This window comes from Cynara cardunculus, unplaced genomic scaffold, assembly GCF_001531365.2.
Source record: "Cynara cardunculus var. scolymus isolate 2C unplaced genomic scaffold, CcrdV1 Un_Scaffold_3590, whole genome shotgun sequence".
Taxonomy (NCBI): Eukaryota; Viridiplantae; Streptophyta; class Magnoliopsida; order Asterales; family Asteraceae; genus Cynara; species Cynara cardunculus.
In genome coordinates, this window is record NW_020201533.1 from 15,611 (window position 1) to 34,619 (window position 19,009).

Here is a 19,009-nt window from a genome sequence, read left to right on the forward strand (position 1 = left end):
AATAATGAGATTTTTTGATTTTGTAACTCCCAATTAAAATATTTGGGAGTTACATAAGAATGACTAATGACCTAAATACCCTTATGATTAATATGTAAGTTACATTTTAACCAAACCCAAAGATGCAACATTATTGGTTGATGTGGGTTAGCAAAGTTTGCACAAAATATTGGGTTAGTATTTGAACCACCCTCTATATATATATATATATATATATATATATATATAAAGATAAAGATTATCAACAACCAGCTTTAGAATGAATCCAAATTAATCTTGGTAAGAGACAAGTTGTCATGCTATTATTACAATAAAATTGAGTTTATAGGACGTCAACCATGATCAAGTGTCCTAAAAAACCGTTTTTAGGACTCAACTTTATTTTATAACAAGACAAAATGTCATATCTTAAAGTATTACAATAAGTTTATAGAACGTTTTAGGCATTATAACAAAATTTTTAAGATATTTTATAAGAAAATGTCATATTAGCTATTTTTATAGGATATTATTTTAAAATTGTTTTTATAAACACATATATCCTATAAAAAGATATGTTTATGGAAGATTTCTCAAAAGTATTCTGCAAAATAACTAATACGACACTTTATATAAAAAAAATCTAAATACTTGTTAAAACACCACAAAACCATTCTTATAAACTTATTGTAACACTTTTAGATAAAATTGTACATGAGTTGGGTTGGCCGGGTTGCAAGTATTTGAACAACCCAACCTAATGTTTGCGGTTTAAAAAATCTCATCCTAACTCGTACGGGGTTGGGTTGGATTGGTATGGTTGAAACTTTGGTTCATCATTTTACAATCTAGCAAAACTATTGCGCTTAAACAAAGTAAAATTAAAATAAGAATATACAAAAAAGGCCAACAAACTCAAAAAAAAAAATTTGAAGGTTCGTGCAAATAAAAAAGTAAAATCATGTTTGAAATTGTTATATAATTATGAACAAAACTAATTACGGGTTTGTCTAACGTCTAATGAACATATAATAATCAAGAACTTAATAATCATATTAAATACATGGCATAAAAAATGGGTTGAGTTGGGTTGGGTCCAAATATTTCTAACAAGGTTCCAACCCAATACCTATCACTTGAAGATTTTATAACTCGATTAAGGCCAACAAACTCAAAAAAAAAGTTGAAGGTTCGTGCAAATAAAAAAGTAAAATGGTTGAAATTGTGAACAAAACTAATTACGGGTTTGTCTAATGTCTGATGAACATATATTAATCAAGAACTTAACATCATATTAAATACATGGTATAGAAAATGGGTTGGGTTGGGTTGGGTTGGGTTGGGTTGGGTTCAAATGTTTCTAACCCGATTTTATTGAGTTATACTACCCTTGAAATAAATAAACTAAACCAAACAAACCCAAAATACCTCACCAAAGGTACGATCTAGAAGTAGGACGTATTCAAACCTTACCTCTATCTCAATAAACATATATGATGGAAGGGTTGGGTTCCGGTGAGAAGACGGGTTAAGGTGAGAAGTGTAAGAAGGGATCTCCACCCTTATATCCACGTTAAGATGAAATGCACCAGATCAATCTCCGTATCAAGCACGATTCATAGGTAGATTTAAAAATTAAAAATGATAAGGATCCAGATCTTTTCTTATGTTTTTTTGCAAACAAATATTAGCAAATTTACACAAGGATGCATATACTGCTTTTTAAGTTCACTACTCATTAATAAAAGTATCCCACAATTTGTTGCCCTCATTTACGAGTTCGGTTATTTCTAAGATCATCTTCGTCATTCGTTTGCTCAACTTTGATCGGGTAACGACATTTATAGAGCTTTGTTTCCTTTGGAACTTGTCTTCAAGTTCTTGTGCTCGCTTTTCGACATCCATCACCCTATAAAACCAGTCGTCCATGGTCCGCTCCATTGTTGACCTGTATTGGGTGGCTCTATTTTTCAAATCGACCCTTATTGCACGTAAGGTTTTCAGCTTTCCCACAAAACGTGAATGGTTCTTTTTCATACAACTCGAAGCCTTTGCAAATGGTTCGACGAAATTCCATACTTTTGGCAGCACTGCTACAGCAAGATTCACAGCCTGAAACCAAGCCATTAGAACCTACAAATATGGAACATGATCAGTACTCAAATAAATGAATCTAGAGCAAGAAAGTGGCATGATGTAGAGTTTAAAGGGCGTTTGGCCTAACAGCATCTGAGTTAGTTATCAGTAAAATCCATCCTCCCAGAAAGTCAACGGTTTAAGGTTCAAACCTCACCAAGCGTGGGAAGAAGAAGAGTGTGTGAGTTCATTTGATGTATATAAAACGACTTAAAAAGAAAAACCCACAAACCATTGAGGATATCTTGTTAATTTGTAGTTCGGTGTTCCCGCGTCAATTGATGGTTCGCCGTGCTACGAAACCGAAACTTAACTGCAAAACAAGGTAATTGCATTGTATTTGAGGTTAGGTTCTGATCAACCATGAACACAAAATTCATATTAGTAGAATGAAGAAAGTGCTTAAAAATTGTATGAAGAAATTATCAGTACAAAATGAAAAGCAGGTTTGCTTTTTTGGATTTGAAGACCCAAATTCTTGAATACCATTGTGGATACCTGTGTGTAAGTATAAAAAAAAGGTAAGCGAAGACCAAGACCGAGCATGAGTTGACGTTTCTGAGTCGTCCTCAGAATTAGTCAATATCGCAATCTACGCCACATACATAAATATATACATATATACTTACTTACATACATACATAAATTGATCAGATTTATACGAGAACAATAACTAAATAAGACAATAAGAAAAACGGTCTGATTTTCCACTAGAGTCACATGTAAAATTAATCACAGGCGAATTTGAGATCGCGGGGCCATGTGATTTGGGGGTTTTTTTCTTCGTATTCTCTTATTTTGTTACTGTTTTCGTTTGAACTTCTCCCTCTCTCTATCTCTTTATATATATATATATATATATAGGGTATATTTCTTTTACAACCTTATATATTTGTACAACCCTTGCAACCCAATTAATTGAGATATTTATAGAAATGATAAAAGTTCATTTATTATGATTTGAATATTTATGGAATATAAATAGAGTTCATTAATTATGATTAATACTTTATATTAAGAAACAATCAAAACTTCTATAAAATCACATATTAATCAAATGAAATGGACGGTTAAGATTGGGTTGTATTGGTTGCACAAATGTCAAGGGTTGTATAATAACCAACCTCTATATATATATATATATATATATATATATATATATAAAAGGGAGACAAGACCAAACTTGTCAAATTAAGTGTAGGTTTAGTGGCCACACTCTGTATAGTTTTCACAATTTTTAAGCTAACTGAACTACAAAGATCCAAGGTTTTACAGGGTGGCAATGAGCCAGGTTGGATTACGTTCAGGCTTAACATATTTATTAAACAAGTTCAATCCATTTAATTAAATGGGTTGAGATTTTTCAACCTAACTCAATCTGTTACCTAAATGGGTTGATAACGATTGACCTGTTTATGATTTTTTTCAACCCAATCTGTTAAATAAATGGGTTGAACCTGGATTTACCATTTAATTATAAAAATTTTAAAATAAAATAAAAAGGATTAGACTATTTAATTTTATGAATAAAACACAACCACAACCAGAAATACAAATAAATTGTTCAAAGTTCGAATAAAACACAACCACACCATAAATGCAAGTAAATTGTTCAAATATCATTGGAAACCTTTAATTTTTAAGTAGTTAGACTTCCACCGTCAACTTAATGGGTTGTAAACATGTCGGGAACTTCAACCCAGCCTAACCCATTTATTTAAATGGGTTAGACGAGTTGACCCATTTACTTAAATGGTTGAAACTCTCAACCCAACCTGCTAATTTTGGGTTGGGTTCGGGTTGGCTCACTTTTTGTCAGCTGTACATGACGGTAAGGACAAACCTCAAGCTTTAAGAGTCAACAGCGTGATGTGACTTATGATGCCAAATCTATATATCACATATACAATTATATATTTATATACACACATGTTTTCTATTATTACTTAATAAGTCAATGATATTAAACGATTTAAATTTGATTACATACTAAAAATTAGAAAAATATATAACATTAAATTAGTAAAAAGGTCTATTAATGTCTTACAAAAACCGCATATAGAGCCAAGACTTGTCACGAGCTTATCATGACGCTAGAGACGAGCCTTGTTTGACGACCAGCCATAACCAACGAGTTACTTCAAGTCCAATGGCTTTTAGGATTAATCAAGGTGTATGTATATAAGTTGTTCTCGAACACTCATAGTTAACAAGAAAATATGTAACTAGTAGTATACACATCTAAAGGCAATGTAGATATCGAAAACAAGCAAATGACAAAAAGATTTAATCTCTCCCTGAAAAGGAGGTGATCCAGCCGCATCTTCCAGTACGGCTACCTTGTTACGACTTCACTCCAGTCACTAGCCCTGCCTTTGGCATCCCCCTCCTTGCGGTTAAGGTAACGACTTCGGGCTGCCAGCTCCCATAGTGTGATGGACGGTGTGTACAAGGCCCGGGAACGGATTCACCACTGTTATCGATGTAATAGTATTTGTTCAGAGGAGATGAATGATCATATATTATTAACGAGAATCAATGGGAGGATTGCAAAATTGCAAGAACATTCAATGAAGCTCCAACTTAAGCTCTTAAGACATGGTATCTAGGAATAAATGATCAACAACAAAAAAAATTATATTCTTGCATACAACTTTCGCAATTTGTGGAGGAGCCTCCGACACTTGTTACCCAACTAAGGAAGCGAGTTAGACAAAAAAAGAAGCCCAGACAAAAGGATGCAATTATAAGGGGGGCTAACTACCCACTGAGCTAATAGCCGATAACCAAAAGGAATTACTAAATAACTTAATAAAATTGATATATGCTAATCGGGTGAGCATGACAATGACTGAAAATCTTACCGGGTAAATGACAAGAATCGAGAAGTGAGAATGGTCATGACTCTTTCCCATTAGCACTTATCCGCTAAGATTATTGTCTAGCATGCCATTTTTATGGCTAATAATCGTACTCGGTTAGATAAGTAAGAGTTGTGACTTTTATCGGTAAACAACCCCTAAGTCTCAATTTATGTACCATAACTTTCCACCTCTGTAAATGCAACGGCGACATGTTATCGGTCAATAGATTGGAACATCTTCCAATTGTGCGACTCAAGCCGCTTGTATGTCGCTTTTGATGTAAAATGGTGTGCGACAAGAAGTCACCTAAGATGTCATTGGAAAGCTATGATACATATCGTAAACTTACTCCAAATAAAAGGTTGCAGGAGTTGCTATACGACTTCCATGAAATCGCCTAATAGGACCAACCATTCAATATAAGCCGATTAGGTAAAATTTCATTGACCATCTTCATATTTCCTTATTTGGCATTAATATCAGAGAGCTTGTTGTTCAAGCTTAATTATAGCTTCTGTATCTTGGGAATAAGATCTCGTAACCCCCTTTGACATTTGATAAATAAAAGTCATCTCCTCTACCTGTGAGCATAAACTATCACACCGACAGTAGAATCATGTTATATCTCGTGTTATTTATGTAGAGATGCTACCATCCGTCCAATAGTCAACACATTCTTTTGCATGGACAATAATTGAGCACCAATTGTAGCATTCAAATCGACCCAAATTATTCTAATAGTAGTAGTAGTAGTGTTACATAAACACATTTTAAGTGATAATCTTGCCAAGAAGTTCAAGAATCCAGCTAATAGTAGGTGCAGTTAAACCACCATCAACAAAGGCAATCTTGTTCTTAGCTGAAAGGGCTATAAGTATGGAAAGCTTCTAACCACCAAATCCAATACCATAAAAAGGTTCAGAAAAAGGAATTGTACCAGGATTTATGAAGAATGCAGAAAACAAAGGATCAGTAATAGATCCCATTTGCTGAAATGCTATTCTTGTATCAGATGAGCTCAAAAAAACCAAAAATGTAGTGACATAAGATCAAACAGAAGCATTTGTGAGAAATGATCAAATATCCAATTGATAGATAGACGAGACAAATCATGTTGACGTGAGAACTCCATAAATGCTTTGATACCATGTTAAGTTGAGATGAAACTGAATGGATAAAAGAGAGATGTTTTCTCAAACTTTATTACACAAACTGATTTGTACAAGAGGAGATGAGAACCTTATATACAGAAACATTCACCAAGATTTTCGAAAAAGCAATATTAACCTGCTCTTAATTGTCTAATGCTTGCTAGAATGCCAACAGAAACAGCCCTCTTGTGTTCTTATTCATCCTAATTGGCTTGACACCTCAGCGGAACAAGGCAAAGTCCGAATGAAATTTTGAGGAAGGTTCATATGAGAAGGCTAATTATTATGAAAATGTGCGAATGGACCTGTTCATATGTGAATCATTGAAAAAATCCATTTGAAAAAGCATATGTGAACCCATATCAACAATCTTTAACATGGGTTCACATACGGCATATGCATCTTCAAATGGATCTTTTCGGAAATTGTCAATGATGATTCGCATATGAACCTTCCCTTGGCACCTTCTCACCATATTTAGCCTTCTAATTTGAAACTCCCACTATATATTTGGGTTCGTGTAAGAAATGTATTTTTTAAGAGAAATGTGAGAAATGTAACCTTCAGATTATATAATGTAACATTCACACAAGGGTACCTTTACCACTTCTCACCGAAAATCTTTTTTCTCATGTGATCCCAAGTCTCTCTCTCTCTCTCTCTCTCTCTCTCTCTCTCTCTCTCTCTCTATATATATATATATATATATATATATATATATATATATATATATCGTAAATTGACATTGAGCCAAGTAATAACTTGGCTCAAAGGAAACCTAACATCAAATTATTTCTTACATATATAAACCTGATACTGTTTACACCAAAATGATACCTACAAGATGTTTCAATCATAAGTATACAGAAATGAATCGAGGACACACATGTTACTGTTCACACTGCAAAGGAATCTACAGCAGAGTACAAAGTGAGGACCCTACCTCCACATCTCAGCAACCAGATTTAGAATGAATACTAGTTACCTTTGGGAAGAGATGGCTGTTGTTGACATGCTTCGTGGCCAAATTGTTATGTTGGCTGCCTGAAATGAGCAATGCAAGAAAAATTGAGCAAATTAACACATTGATGCAAATGTGGACCCTATGCAACATTCTTTTATTGATTTATTAAATGTTATAACAGTACTTGATTTCCCTACAAGCACAGAAAAACAGGAAGACAAAGAAGACATCCAACTGAGATAAGATTCAATTCAAAGCCACATAGCAGCAACCCAGGAATCAAAGTAGAAAGATAGACGGACCATTCTCTTAAGCAAAAAGGGAATGATTCATATGATGCAACAGTAGTTTCTATTAAGCATTTAATTATAAGAAAAAACAAAGACATAAACAAGTGAGACGGGCAATACATGAAGAAAGCATGGTTTACTTTGAAAGATTCAAAGCAAGCAATTACGAATAGCCTAAGGGGCTGTTTACCAACATTTGTGGGCAAGTGCTGACTGGAAATCGTTGTTTACCAAATGTTTTGTATTAACTGCTGATGGAGTAGAGAAGACTATTATACACTTCTGTCAGGAGTAAGGAGGTATCAAATTGAGAGGGGAACCAAATATTAGGATGACCCTGGGTAAACGAATTGTCACCTATCCACATAAATAGTTAGGTCTGCAATGAAAAAGGAAACCTACCTAAAGAAGCAGCACCTACCAAGCTGTTCTTTGACTTCTGAATCTGACCATTGCAATGCCTTCCACCAATCTTCCTCCACTTCAATGGTCTGAATCTTCATTGCAGTGTTGCTATCAAAAGGCAATTCTTTTAATGTGGGACAATCATGTATCTTTAAGGTCTCCAAGGATGTCCAATCCAAAGTAGAGCATATCTTCCTTAAACTTGGCATATTACAAAGAATCAGCGTACTTAGTTTAGGAACGACATACGGACTAACATCCTGAGAACACGTAACAATCTCTTCAACCCTACAACAATCTTCAATGTCTAAATATTGGAGTTCTCGAAGCTGCTGAACTATAACATTGCAGAATACTATAGTCAGCATTGGGCATTTACGCAGGACTAGAGTCTTTAGTTTGGAGAGGCTCCCCAGTTGCACATGGCCCTCCCATATCTTTTCCAATTTTGGCATGTCTTTTGCATCCAATCTTTCCAAATTAGGCAACAATGATCGGTCTCGTGTGCAATAACTCCTCACTATTGTCCTCATTTTGTTGCATCTTTGAATTAGACAACCTTGAACATAGTCCATGCTTTCAATGGCATTGCTAGATAAGTGCTCAATATCATTGTGGTTGATTAACTCAAATGCATGTACTTTGGTGAGTACTTTATTGATCACATCATTTTGGCCCCACCCACTGTCATATTTTACGTACCTATCATAACGGTAGAATTCAGGAATTTCAGGGCCACGAGAAATGAAGCAGCCAATGTAAACTTGAAAGGAGCGTGTTTCAAGATCTTGCCTTCGCTCAAGAAAACTTCGAAGATGGTGTTCTTTCGGCACGTAGATCTTCACAGTGTCATCTACAACTTGTATTACGTCTATAACTCTGTTGTGAAGACAAAACTGAAAGGAAATCAACCTCGGAAGTGTACTAACCTTTTCAACCACATCTTCAATCAACTTATTGCACCAATCTTCCATTTCTGAATCCACATCAATGATCAACTCTTCAAGTCCTGACAACTTGAATATAGAATCATAGTTTCCTTGAGTTGACATGGTGAAGGATACTAACAAACGTCTCATCTGGGTTAAGCCTTCAATCTGATGCGGTAGTTTACCAACTCCACTACCACGGATATCAAGCACTTCGAGAGACTTAAGTTGTCCTATAAAACCAGGAAGCTCCTTTAATGCAGTACAACCATTTAGATAAAGAACTTTCAGATTTGACAGCTTGTATAGCGATGATGGCAGTGTTGTCAATTCTGTCATGTAAAGATCTAAAACCAGAAGGCTGTGCATGTGTTGAAAGAAGGAATCAGGAATTTTCTTATGCTTTGAATATTTCTGGACAAAAAGTGTAGAAAGCTGGGACGAACGGGGGGCATCAGGTAAGGTATCGAGTGAATTGTTGGCTAAAGAGATCCATTCCTTATCTGTCCACAAATCCACACACTGACGCTTCGGCATACCACCATTCGGTTTTTGAAGGGCTTCACTTGTTTTCACCAAGCACCTATCTTTCCTGTCTTCAGATAAAAGATTTAACGCTGTTGCTCGGATCACTTTATGCATCCTAACATATCGCCCTGTTGCACCTTCCTCAAGTAAAATTACATTTTTGAGGTGACGCAATATATTGCGTCCACTGATTTTTGCATCATCACTACTCTTGAGAATATTTTCAGCCTCCCAACAGTCCAATAAGCCCTCCGTGAAAATTTCAGTGTCCTCTGGATACAGCGCACTGTAAAGAAAACATGGCTTTTGTTCATGATCCAAATGATCACAACAGAATTTAAGCAAGTCTTTCATTGGCTCATTATTTCCCTTTTGTGGCCACCTTCTTAACGTTTGTAATCCGTCACTCCAACTTATCTCACTAAGCTCACGCTTCTCTATTGCTTTGAAGATACGTGCTGCCATTTTTATCATTAATGGATGACCGGCACACAAGGAGACAGCTTTGCGAGCAGTGCGTTCAAGCTGTGGCTTATCTTTGATATCATCGTGGAGATCCAATAGCTTATGGAACATGTTCCATGACTCACTTTGAGATAACTTTTTCACTTCAATGTTGGAACATGAAGGAAGCCGAACATGCCGAAATTTGGTTGTCATGACTATCTTGCTGCCTTTTGCACCTTCAGGAATACCAATCATGTCTAAATCAAGTTCTGATTTGACATCATCCAAGAGAAGCAAGTACTTTACACCCTCTAGTTCTTCCTTTACTTTCCTTGCGATTTTGGTAACATCTGTGGCGCCTTCTGTGTCAACTATCAGTCTTTCTGCAATCATATGCTGCAGCATCTCTGTGCTCAAATTCTCCTTGTTATTCTCCTCACCTGACACCGTCACCCAGATAACTCTTTCGTACATACTAGCAACTTTTTCATGGTTATTCAAATTCTGCATTATCGTAGTTTTCCCTGCCCCCAACATTCCTAGCACCCTGATTGCTTTAAGATCTTCATTTGTCAGATCTTGCAGTATTTTGTCCAAAGCGCCTTGGAGGGTTGGAATATAAGAGATATCTGGCGCTGTCACCTTCACTACCGGCTCAGCAACTTTGTGGACCAAGGTATCACCCAATTGATTGCCCTCTACTAAAAATTCGCCTATTTCTAAAATCATGCTTGCCATTTGTTTGCTCAACTTTGATCTGGGAAGTACATGAAACAATCTTGAGCTTTCTTCCAACTCTATGAACTTGTTGTGAAGTTCTTCTGCAAGATTTTCAGCAACCATCACCCTATGAAACCAGTCATCCATGGTTCGCTTCTTTGTTGACTTGTATTTGGTGGTTCTATCTTTCAGATCGTCCCTTAATGCGCAGAGGGTCTTCATTTTCGCCTCAAGAAGTGAATAGTTACGATTCATGCACATTGAAGCCTCAGTGATTCGTTGGATAGAATCCCATACTGTCTCACCAGCTTTTTGAAGCACTTCTGTAACAACTTCCTCAGCCATCAAGCCACTAAAAACCTATAACATGCAAATGAGTAATCAGTTGGTCACAGAAATGAAAGAGTGATTGGTACTGTAATGTGACAATTCGTGGGGATTCTGATATATGACATGATGTTGAGTTTGTGATTCAAAAGTACACATTAGAAAAGCAACCCTAAACAATTATGAATATATAGTCTATAGTTCAAAGTATCCCCCAATTGACAGAAAGTTCGTTGTAGATCCCCAAGTTTGTGTCGACATTTAGATCCTTTGAGATCTATTATCAATACAGCCTTATTTTTGTCGAAAAAGAAAGAATCGCAAAAACTATTTTGCATGTATATTCTGTGCGGGAATGTCTGCAAAATACCAAAACCATCTTATGTAGCACATGCCATGTTTTCTTATTCAAAATAAACTCCATGTCACCAAATATGCAACAGAATATCCCAAAATAAATGCATTCCAGCAAAATTATAACCCAATAATAATGTTATAAAGTATTGAAAAACCATAACCAAACCCCTGCATTGCTTCAGACAGGAGGAAGCATTTAAGTATACCTAGTTGCAGGATTAGAGGTTTGTTGCTTAAACATATATCCTAGTAAAATAACCTTCAACTAGAAGTTCAGATTTGAAAATACCGATAGACGTTCCCGAAGTTTAAACTTCACTGGACATATAATCTTTGAATCCCAAAACTCTGTGAAAATTTCAGATGAAGTCATAACCATTTTCCTCAGTTCTTCCTTCATTTAGTTAATCATGTTTTCATTTCCTTGGCCCATATAAACTAAATAAGCCTTAAATGTGATTTTAGACCCAAGAAAGATAAAAACCAAGTAGATTGTGGTTTCCATTTATATATTTGTATAATTTGTCCAAAATCACTACTTGTTGGAAACCACCTAGTTTTTGGTATTTTTGGATGAAAGATATCTGCAAATAAAGGCAAGTCCAGTCCAGAGTTGGAAAACTCACAGTCAAAGTCTCAATCGAGAATCGAATATCAATTTTCAACATCAAAATCCATACTAAATTTGTAGAAAGCACACAACAGCCCATTACAAGAAGGTATTTACAATATATTCCATAGAAAACTAGTATAAATTATGATTCTCCCAACCGAACTTCATATAGACCTATCAATTTTCGTTTTAAAAGATCAAATTGTTAGAATTCATTGCACCGTGAGCGATGGATACCTGTCTAGAAGGGCATGCTAAATTCGAAGTCTTCAATCCATCGGAAATCCTTTAAGGAGGCTCAGCTCAAGAATTTCATGGTCGGGGAAGAGAATTCCGGTAAACGTCGAAAGGAAAGCGACCTGAGCATCAGTTGACTGACTTTTTGATCGCCAGACCAGTCCCCAATGGTATTTTTCAATGGCAGACTGATTGATCATCACTTTTACTACAAATTCTCACCCACAAATAATTACATTTTTAATCATATCACTTTTCTACACTTTTTCCGGTAGTGCTTGTCAAGTAATATTATCTTACCTTATAAATATGGTAAGAACCGAGAATCTTATTCGGTAAGAGGGAGACAAGGACCAAGAGTCTTACCCGATAAGTGAGGGTGACGACTCTTAACATGATAAGCGCTTACAGGATAAATTGTTGCATACGATGTCGTTTTGGTGGACTAAAATCTTACCCGATAAATAAATAATAATATTAAATTTAACTGGTAAACACTTACTGAATAAGTGTTTGGTAAACGGCTCCTAACTTTCATAAACAACTCTCTTAACTACATCTTGATGCTCTACACTTTTGGCCTTGCTATATATGGGAAGGGTTCATTTGTACAAACAATCTTCATTTGTTAATTTTATTGATTAACGGTCATGATTAAATTGATCTATTTATACCAAAAACGTTCAAACACGAGACCTCTAGTATAACCATAAACAAGCTTACGACTAGGCTAATTGTTTGTGCTTTTGACTAATGTGTGTCCTCATTTTACATTTTTTTTAATTAACCTGGATATCCAACTCGCTATGCGAGCCGACTAATCACAGAACGACCACCTGCTTTGCAGATAGCCTGGAGTCACCACATTTGAACCTTCGTGACCACAAAGGGATTTTTATTCCTTCTTGGATTTGAACCTATTACTCCCTGGTACTTTTAACCTTTGGAGCCAAACTCAAACCAATCAGGCGTCACCCTTGTAGTTTCATTTTATCTTATGTTACTTCCTTCCTCATTTATCTTATTTTAAAACTTATTCTTTTTTGTCTTATTTTATTATAATAAAAATTTATTTGAGATAAAATAAAAAACTAAATAAAATTATTCATATTCAACAATAAATATTTTGTTAAGGATTTGCTTTGAAAAACTTTGTGATCATACCTGAAAACTAATTATTTTTGTTCTGTGTATAATTTCGTCAAATATTTTATAACAGAAATTGGTAAGTTGTCTTTTTTTTTCCTTGCATTTAGTGCACGTGTAAGCTCTAGTTTTTAACAAATTATATGAATTTGTTACAAGATAACATTTTTAGTCCATGTTCGACAATTGACTTTAACGTTGCTTGCGTATATCATTACATAGCCAAGTGTGATAACCGGGATTTATTGGTTATAAAGTTTGGGATTGCTTTTGAATAGTGGAACAAAGTTAAGAAGTTGTTTTGAAAAATTTCTTTAAATATCTCATGGGTCACTGCCTCTTTTTTAAATACTAGAAGAGTATTCGCGCAATGCAATGAGACATATCTCAATTTTAATGTTCTATTTTATTATTTATCTCTGTCGATTTTATAATACGATTTTATGTGTTTTTAAGAAAAAAATAATGATTTTATTTTTGAAAATATAAATTTAAAGATATCATAAAAATTTGAAAAAAATATATATCAATGTAAATAGTATTTTACATATAAAAATTGGTCTTTAAGAGTTTTTGTCAAATGTTTTTAAGAGTTTTTATCAAATGTTTTATAATATATATATTATTTTTTCTTTTGTTTCTTTTGTGTGGATTAGAGAAGAAAGAAAAAAAGTGGTTGGGGGATTTTTGTGGTCATCGTTTTGAAGAAATAGAAGGAAGAAGTATTTGACTTCGAAATTTATTATTGATTTAATATTTTATCGTGATTATAAAGTGTGTTTTATTTTTAAAAACATTATTTGATATATTTTTGGTGAAGAAATTATATAGTTTTATACATAGGTTTTGAATATGTTCTTTTAAGAATAATTTTGTGTTTTAATATGTGATTATCAATTGGTTGGAATAAGGATGACAAAATCAAAAGAGATGTATTTTGGGGTAAGGGTAGCATAATCCAAGAAGACATATACTGGGATAAGAGTCGTATAATCAGGAGAAACATATTTTGGGATAAGAGTGACTTAATCCTGAGAGACGTATACTGGGATAAGGGTGGCAAAATCTTTTGTATGTGAAAATGGGATTTGGATCATGTGGAATTGTTATTGCATCTTCATGATGCGATGAGTTTGATTTATCGTATTTATATGATACGATGAGATGATGTTATTGCATCTTTGTGATGCGAGAAAGGTATTTATCTCATCCTTGTGATGTGAAGAGTTGTGTTATCGCATCCTTGAGATGCGGCAAAATTGAGTTATCGCATTCTTGTGATGTGACAAGTTGTATTTATGGCATAAGTGTAATGCGACAAAGTGAGGTAATTGCGTCCATGTGATGCAAGGAAATGAAATATTGCATCTATAGGATGCGATAAGATTGTTATGATGCAATAAAAATGTGATTGCAATTCTTGACCAGTCAAATCCGAGTTTATCCGTATGAAGGGCTAAGATCACTTCTTTAATTCTCAAATATTTATCACTTCTCAAAATAATCTTTGGCTATATATATATATATATATATATATATATATAAGACGTTTTTGCAAACCATAATGGTCATCTTGCAAACTAAAAGGTTGGTCCCTATAGTTTGTCAAAAATAACACATTTAGTCCCTACAGTTGCGAAATTACAAGATGACCATTATGGTTTGCAAAAACGCCTGGACGTTTTGCACGAACCACGATGATCATCTTGTAATTTTGAAACTACAAGGACTAAAAGTGTTATTTTTGACGAACCATAGGAACCAAATTTGTAGTTTACTCTATATGTTTTTTCATTATCATCTTATATACCAGTAATATAATATAATCTCAATGTTTCTCCTTTCTTCCAATCCCGATATTCTTTACATGGTGACAATCTCATCTCTTTTTCCTAGTAAATCGTTTGCACACGCACACACACTCTCTCTCATCGAATACCCCCCCCCCCCAAATCAAGCATCCTCACCTTGTCTCCTTCCCCAGCACCAACGATCCTGGAGTAACCCAGAAGTCGAATCCAAACCCAAATTAGGACATAAAATTACCAAATCCAAAAACCAAAATCGATATGTAAAATTACCAAATCCAAAACTCAAATCTAGATGTGGAGGTTAAGAAAGATTGCTTTTTCATTGTTAATTTATCGTTAAATCTCTCACCATCTCCATGTTCTTCTCATGTTTATTCTTTATATCACAATTATTTGTTGCTAAATGTTTTGCAGTCGGGTTAGATTTCTTCCACGTATTCTTGTTTTTTGTCTAAAGAACTTCTAGAAAAGTGAGAGTTTTTGTGATTTCTCATCCGGATTTAAAGTAAAACAAACTCCTAAAACTTTCTTGAGAGAAATAGTAGAAATGGATGAAATGTGGGTATTCAAGGATGGATGACTACTAGATTTGACTCAAAGACAAAGTGTGGTATGTAAAGGAAGGCCACGATTATAATCTAGAGGATCGAGAAGAATTCATGGTTATGGATGCGTTTCAGATGAAGAGAAGCTTGAGCTGAGGCTTGGTTATGTGCCAAAAGTAAAAAAAAAAAATGAATGATATTTATGGTTATGCCGAACTAATCGAAGTGTACTTTTTTTAGGCATTAAAGACACATAGCATGATCAAGAAACCAACAAATCTTCACCTCATCTAGATCTAAGGGTGTGTTGATCCAAACTCTATCAGTGATTTAATGATGACCCTATTTACTTAGTAAAAATTTACTTAGGTTTGATTATATTCAGTTTCAGCGATCATCACTGAGTTACGTATGTAGCAGTTACTGAACCTGGGTATTCTCTAAAGACAAAATTCACACCAAAGGTACATTCAGCAATGTCGAAGAAGTAGCTAAAGATAGAGACATGATAGTTCGTGATCTGAAGTGGATTCAGTGATAACAAAAATGTCTAAATCAAAGTGTGAAATCTGACCATGACTCAGCGAATACTGAAGAATCTTCAAAATGAAACAGTGTTAGCGATCAAATGAATCTTGCTCTATAAGATTATGTTGTCTTATCCTATATGCACAAAAGGACAACCCCATACCTTACATAGAAATGTACATGTACAGAGTTACTTTATTGTCTCCAATCGTGCTTGCCAACTTTGTAAAGTCAACTGTTCATATGCGGCCAAAATCCTGCATATTTGAAAACAAAGGACAAGCCCTCCAATAGATGCTTCCCACGTGGATTGTACCCTCTGACTTGCATTAAATTCAATTCCTTTCCGACAAATTTTACATTCCAGGGCAATACCATCGGATTTCAATTCCTTTCCGACAAATTCATTCTCTAATCCAAATTCATTAGACGTTGCGTCTACCATCTCATCGAATTGATCTCTGGTTCGATCTTCATCTGATATGCTCTCTCTCTCTCTCTCTCTCTCTCTCTCGTAATTTCTCCATTTATACGAGACCGATAGACAACATATGTAATCAAGGAATCGATTCAAGATAACTAGCTATCAATATCACTAGTCCAATCATTATTCAAAAGGTCATTTGTTGATATTTAATTCAGATTCCAAAGTGAATTCCGTGAACCAAACAAAAAAATTCTAATCCGTTAAGAATTTCATTCCAATTCCATGCAACCAAATGCAATCACAAGGCATGGTCAAATTCCATTTCATTCCTTCAAAGTCAAATTCATTTGATGAATTCCAATTCCATCGAATTCCATTCTACGAACCAAATGTCCCCTTATAATATACATATACTACACATATAAAATATGAACAATTGTACACATTAAGCACAAGACAGTGAACTAGATTTCACTATGAATAGATTATGTTTTTTTCTTTCTATGTAGCCTTTAATAACTTGTACCATTGCTTTAAGACTTGTACTATAAGAAATTTTTATTAATCCCACGGTTTATTGTTTATAACTATTTCCGTACCTTATTTTAAAAAAATTCTTTTCTGATCACCGTGCTTTCCTCTTCATTTCGTTTTTCGTTTTCATTCTTGAGGCTATTCAAAGTTGGAAAGGCGCCTCTCAAGTTCAGTTTTTGGCTGCCTCGCCTCGAGTCATACGACAATTACAAGAATAAAATCTAACACTAATGGTCAAACTATTTAATCAATTTTTGGTCAGTATTGGTTCAGATATGAAAAAAGAGTCAGGACACAATGGATAAAAGGTATGACAACAGTTTAGGAAAACAACATATATTTATTGATTACATGTGCACATGAATTTTCCTAATTCATGAGATTTATGCAAATTGTCTTTTAAAATAACTCGGGAAATTTTCAAAGGGAATAGGGATTTAATTCGGGTGGAGTTCAACTTAACCAAGTTTTGAGTGATGATCAACCCACTAGACAACTAAACTCGAGATCTAAATGACGTTAATTGAACTACAAGTTAATTGGTTCAGGTTTCATTTAACCCGACAACATGATTTTATATGTGTGCTTGCTGCTATTGTTATTTCAAATCATCACCAATAAAAATAGTAAAGTTTCTTTACATGATTGTTGAAGAGATAAAAGACATGAGATTTTTTATTTTCTAAATACATGATAGTTTTGTGCCAAATAATATTGTTACTACTTTGGAGATAGAATATACACATTAAAATGAAAACTACAACCATTATTTATATACATACCATACATACATACACATACATATATATACATACGTATGTATGTATGCGTATATACACATATACATATAAGAGACACACACATAAGTGTGTATAATACATATGCAACTACTTCAGCACTTTGTGCTGGTTTCAGTAATCTATTTCTTATATGTACATTCCCATTTCAGATCAACACGTGATTGATCTCTAACATCCTACACAATCATACATCTCAACCATCAACATTCTTCTTTCTAACTCCTAATCGTCACCCAATTTTCCTGTGAAACCATCTGATCACTTTCTGTATGATGCTTTGGTGATTTTTGCTTCTCGTAACATCGAACCGAAAATGGGATTTTACTCCTAAGTTTTGTCTCTTCCAACTCGTCAGAATCCTCCGACTCATAACCATCGTCACCAAGCCCGATATCAAGAACGCTCAATGGCGAGAACATGTGTTCATATTCTGGTTTCTTAGCCTTGGTTTCGCCCTTGATAAAGGGATGGTTCAGGAGCTCGTCTACTGTTGATCTCCGTTCTGGATTCCTCACGAGACACTTGTTCAGAAAATCCAAACCCGATTTCGGGAATTCTCGAGGAAATGAAGGCAATTCGTTGCTCGAAGCAATCTTCAAGATTGCAGCCATTGTGTTGGAGACACCAAGTTCACCCCAAGGGCTCTTGCCAGTTGCCATTTCGATAACGGTGCACCCTAAAGACCAAATATCTGCCGAGAAGTCCAATGCTTCATTCCTTAGTACTTCCGGAGCCATCCATAATGGAGTCCCACAAAGGAACTTACGGTTGCCGGTGGTGGCATTCGATCTTAAACGTCTTGCACAACCGAGATCAGCTAATTTTACGTTTCCATTTGAACCCAAGAGCACGTTCTGACACTTCAAATCCCCGTGAACAATCCCATTATCATGGAGATACTTCAATCCCTTAAGGATTTCTTGGGTGTATACACGAATGACTCCTTCGTCGAGTTTTCCTCCGAGTTTTTCAGCGACATCACCGAGACTTCCGGCCGCCATGTACTCGATGAAAAGATTCGTTTTCGGGTGACCCCCGTTTTCTCCTACAGAAACCTCTTTCCCAAGACACTGTACAATGTAAGGGGAATCAAGGCTTGCGAGAACATTAGCTTCATTCTGGAGAGACTGATTCCCCTCCTGAGAATCCGATGATTTCACCACAAAAAGGGAGCCGTTAGATTTGTTGATCGCCAAATGAACAACCCCGAACGATCCTGATCCGATCATTTTGCCCCGAACCCATTCGCTAGCCAAAAGAGATGGAGACAT

General features: G+C 35.2%; 2 protein-coding genes and 1 long non-coding RNA gene across 4 annotated transcripts; all 3 read right to left on the minus strand.

Moving 5' to 3' along the window:
• Positions 1-1,580: 1,580 nt before the first annotated feature.
• Positions 1,581-2,602, minus strand: LOC112503698. The gene is made up of 3 exons (XR_003068058.1): positions 2,548-2,602; positions 2,348-2,428; positions 1,581-2,112 (listed from the first exon to the last, which is right to left on the minus strand). It is a non-coding gene; the product is annotated as an uncharacterized LOC112503698 (long non-coding RNA).
• Positions 2,603-6,909: 4,307 nt separating this feature from the next.
• LOC112503695 (disease resistance protein SUMM2-like) lies at positions 6,910-12,058 on the minus strand. Of its 2 annotated transcripts, none has more exons than XM_025107681.1 (3): positions 11,948-12,058; positions 7,806-10,773; positions 6,910-7,174 (listed from the first exon to the last, which is right to left on the minus strand). In XM_025107681.1, exons 2-3 carry the CDS (start codon positions 10,756-10,758, stop codon positions 7,083-7,085), a joined length of 3,045 nt encoding a protein of 1,014 aa, XP_024963449.1. In that variant the 5' UTR covers positions 10,759-10,773; positions 11,948-12,058; the 3' UTR covers positions 6,910-7,082. The 2 variants fall into 2 exon arrangements, with proteins under 2 accessions (XP_024963449.1, XP_024963450.1); XM_025107682.1 differs by having other exon boundaries at positions 7,081-7,174; positions 7,787-10,773.
• Positions 12,059-17,953: 5,895 nt separating this feature from the next.
• On the minus strand, positions 17,954-19,009 carry LOC112503696 (mitogen-activated protein kinase kinase kinase 17-like). The gene has a single exon (XM_025107683.1). The coding sequence runs from the start codon at positions 19,007-19,009 to the stop codon at positions 17,954-17,956; it is 1,056 nt and encodes a 351-aa protein (XP_024963451.1).

Excerpts from the sequence above, each read along its gene's own strand:
- LOC112503695 (XM_025107681.1), bottom strand. The coding sequence starts at position 10,758 with ATGGCTGAGGAAGTTGTTACAGAAGTGCTTCAAAAAGCTGGTGAGACA. Across the intron at positions 7,175-7,805 it reads AGAAGTCAAAGAACAGCTTG|GCAGCCAACATAACAATTTG; the intron begins GTAGGTGCTGCT and ends TGCTCATTTCAG.
- LOC112503696 (XM_025107683.1), bottom strand. The coding sequence starts at position 19,009 with ATGTCTCCATCTCTTTTGGCTAGCGAATGGGTTCGGGGCAAAATGATC.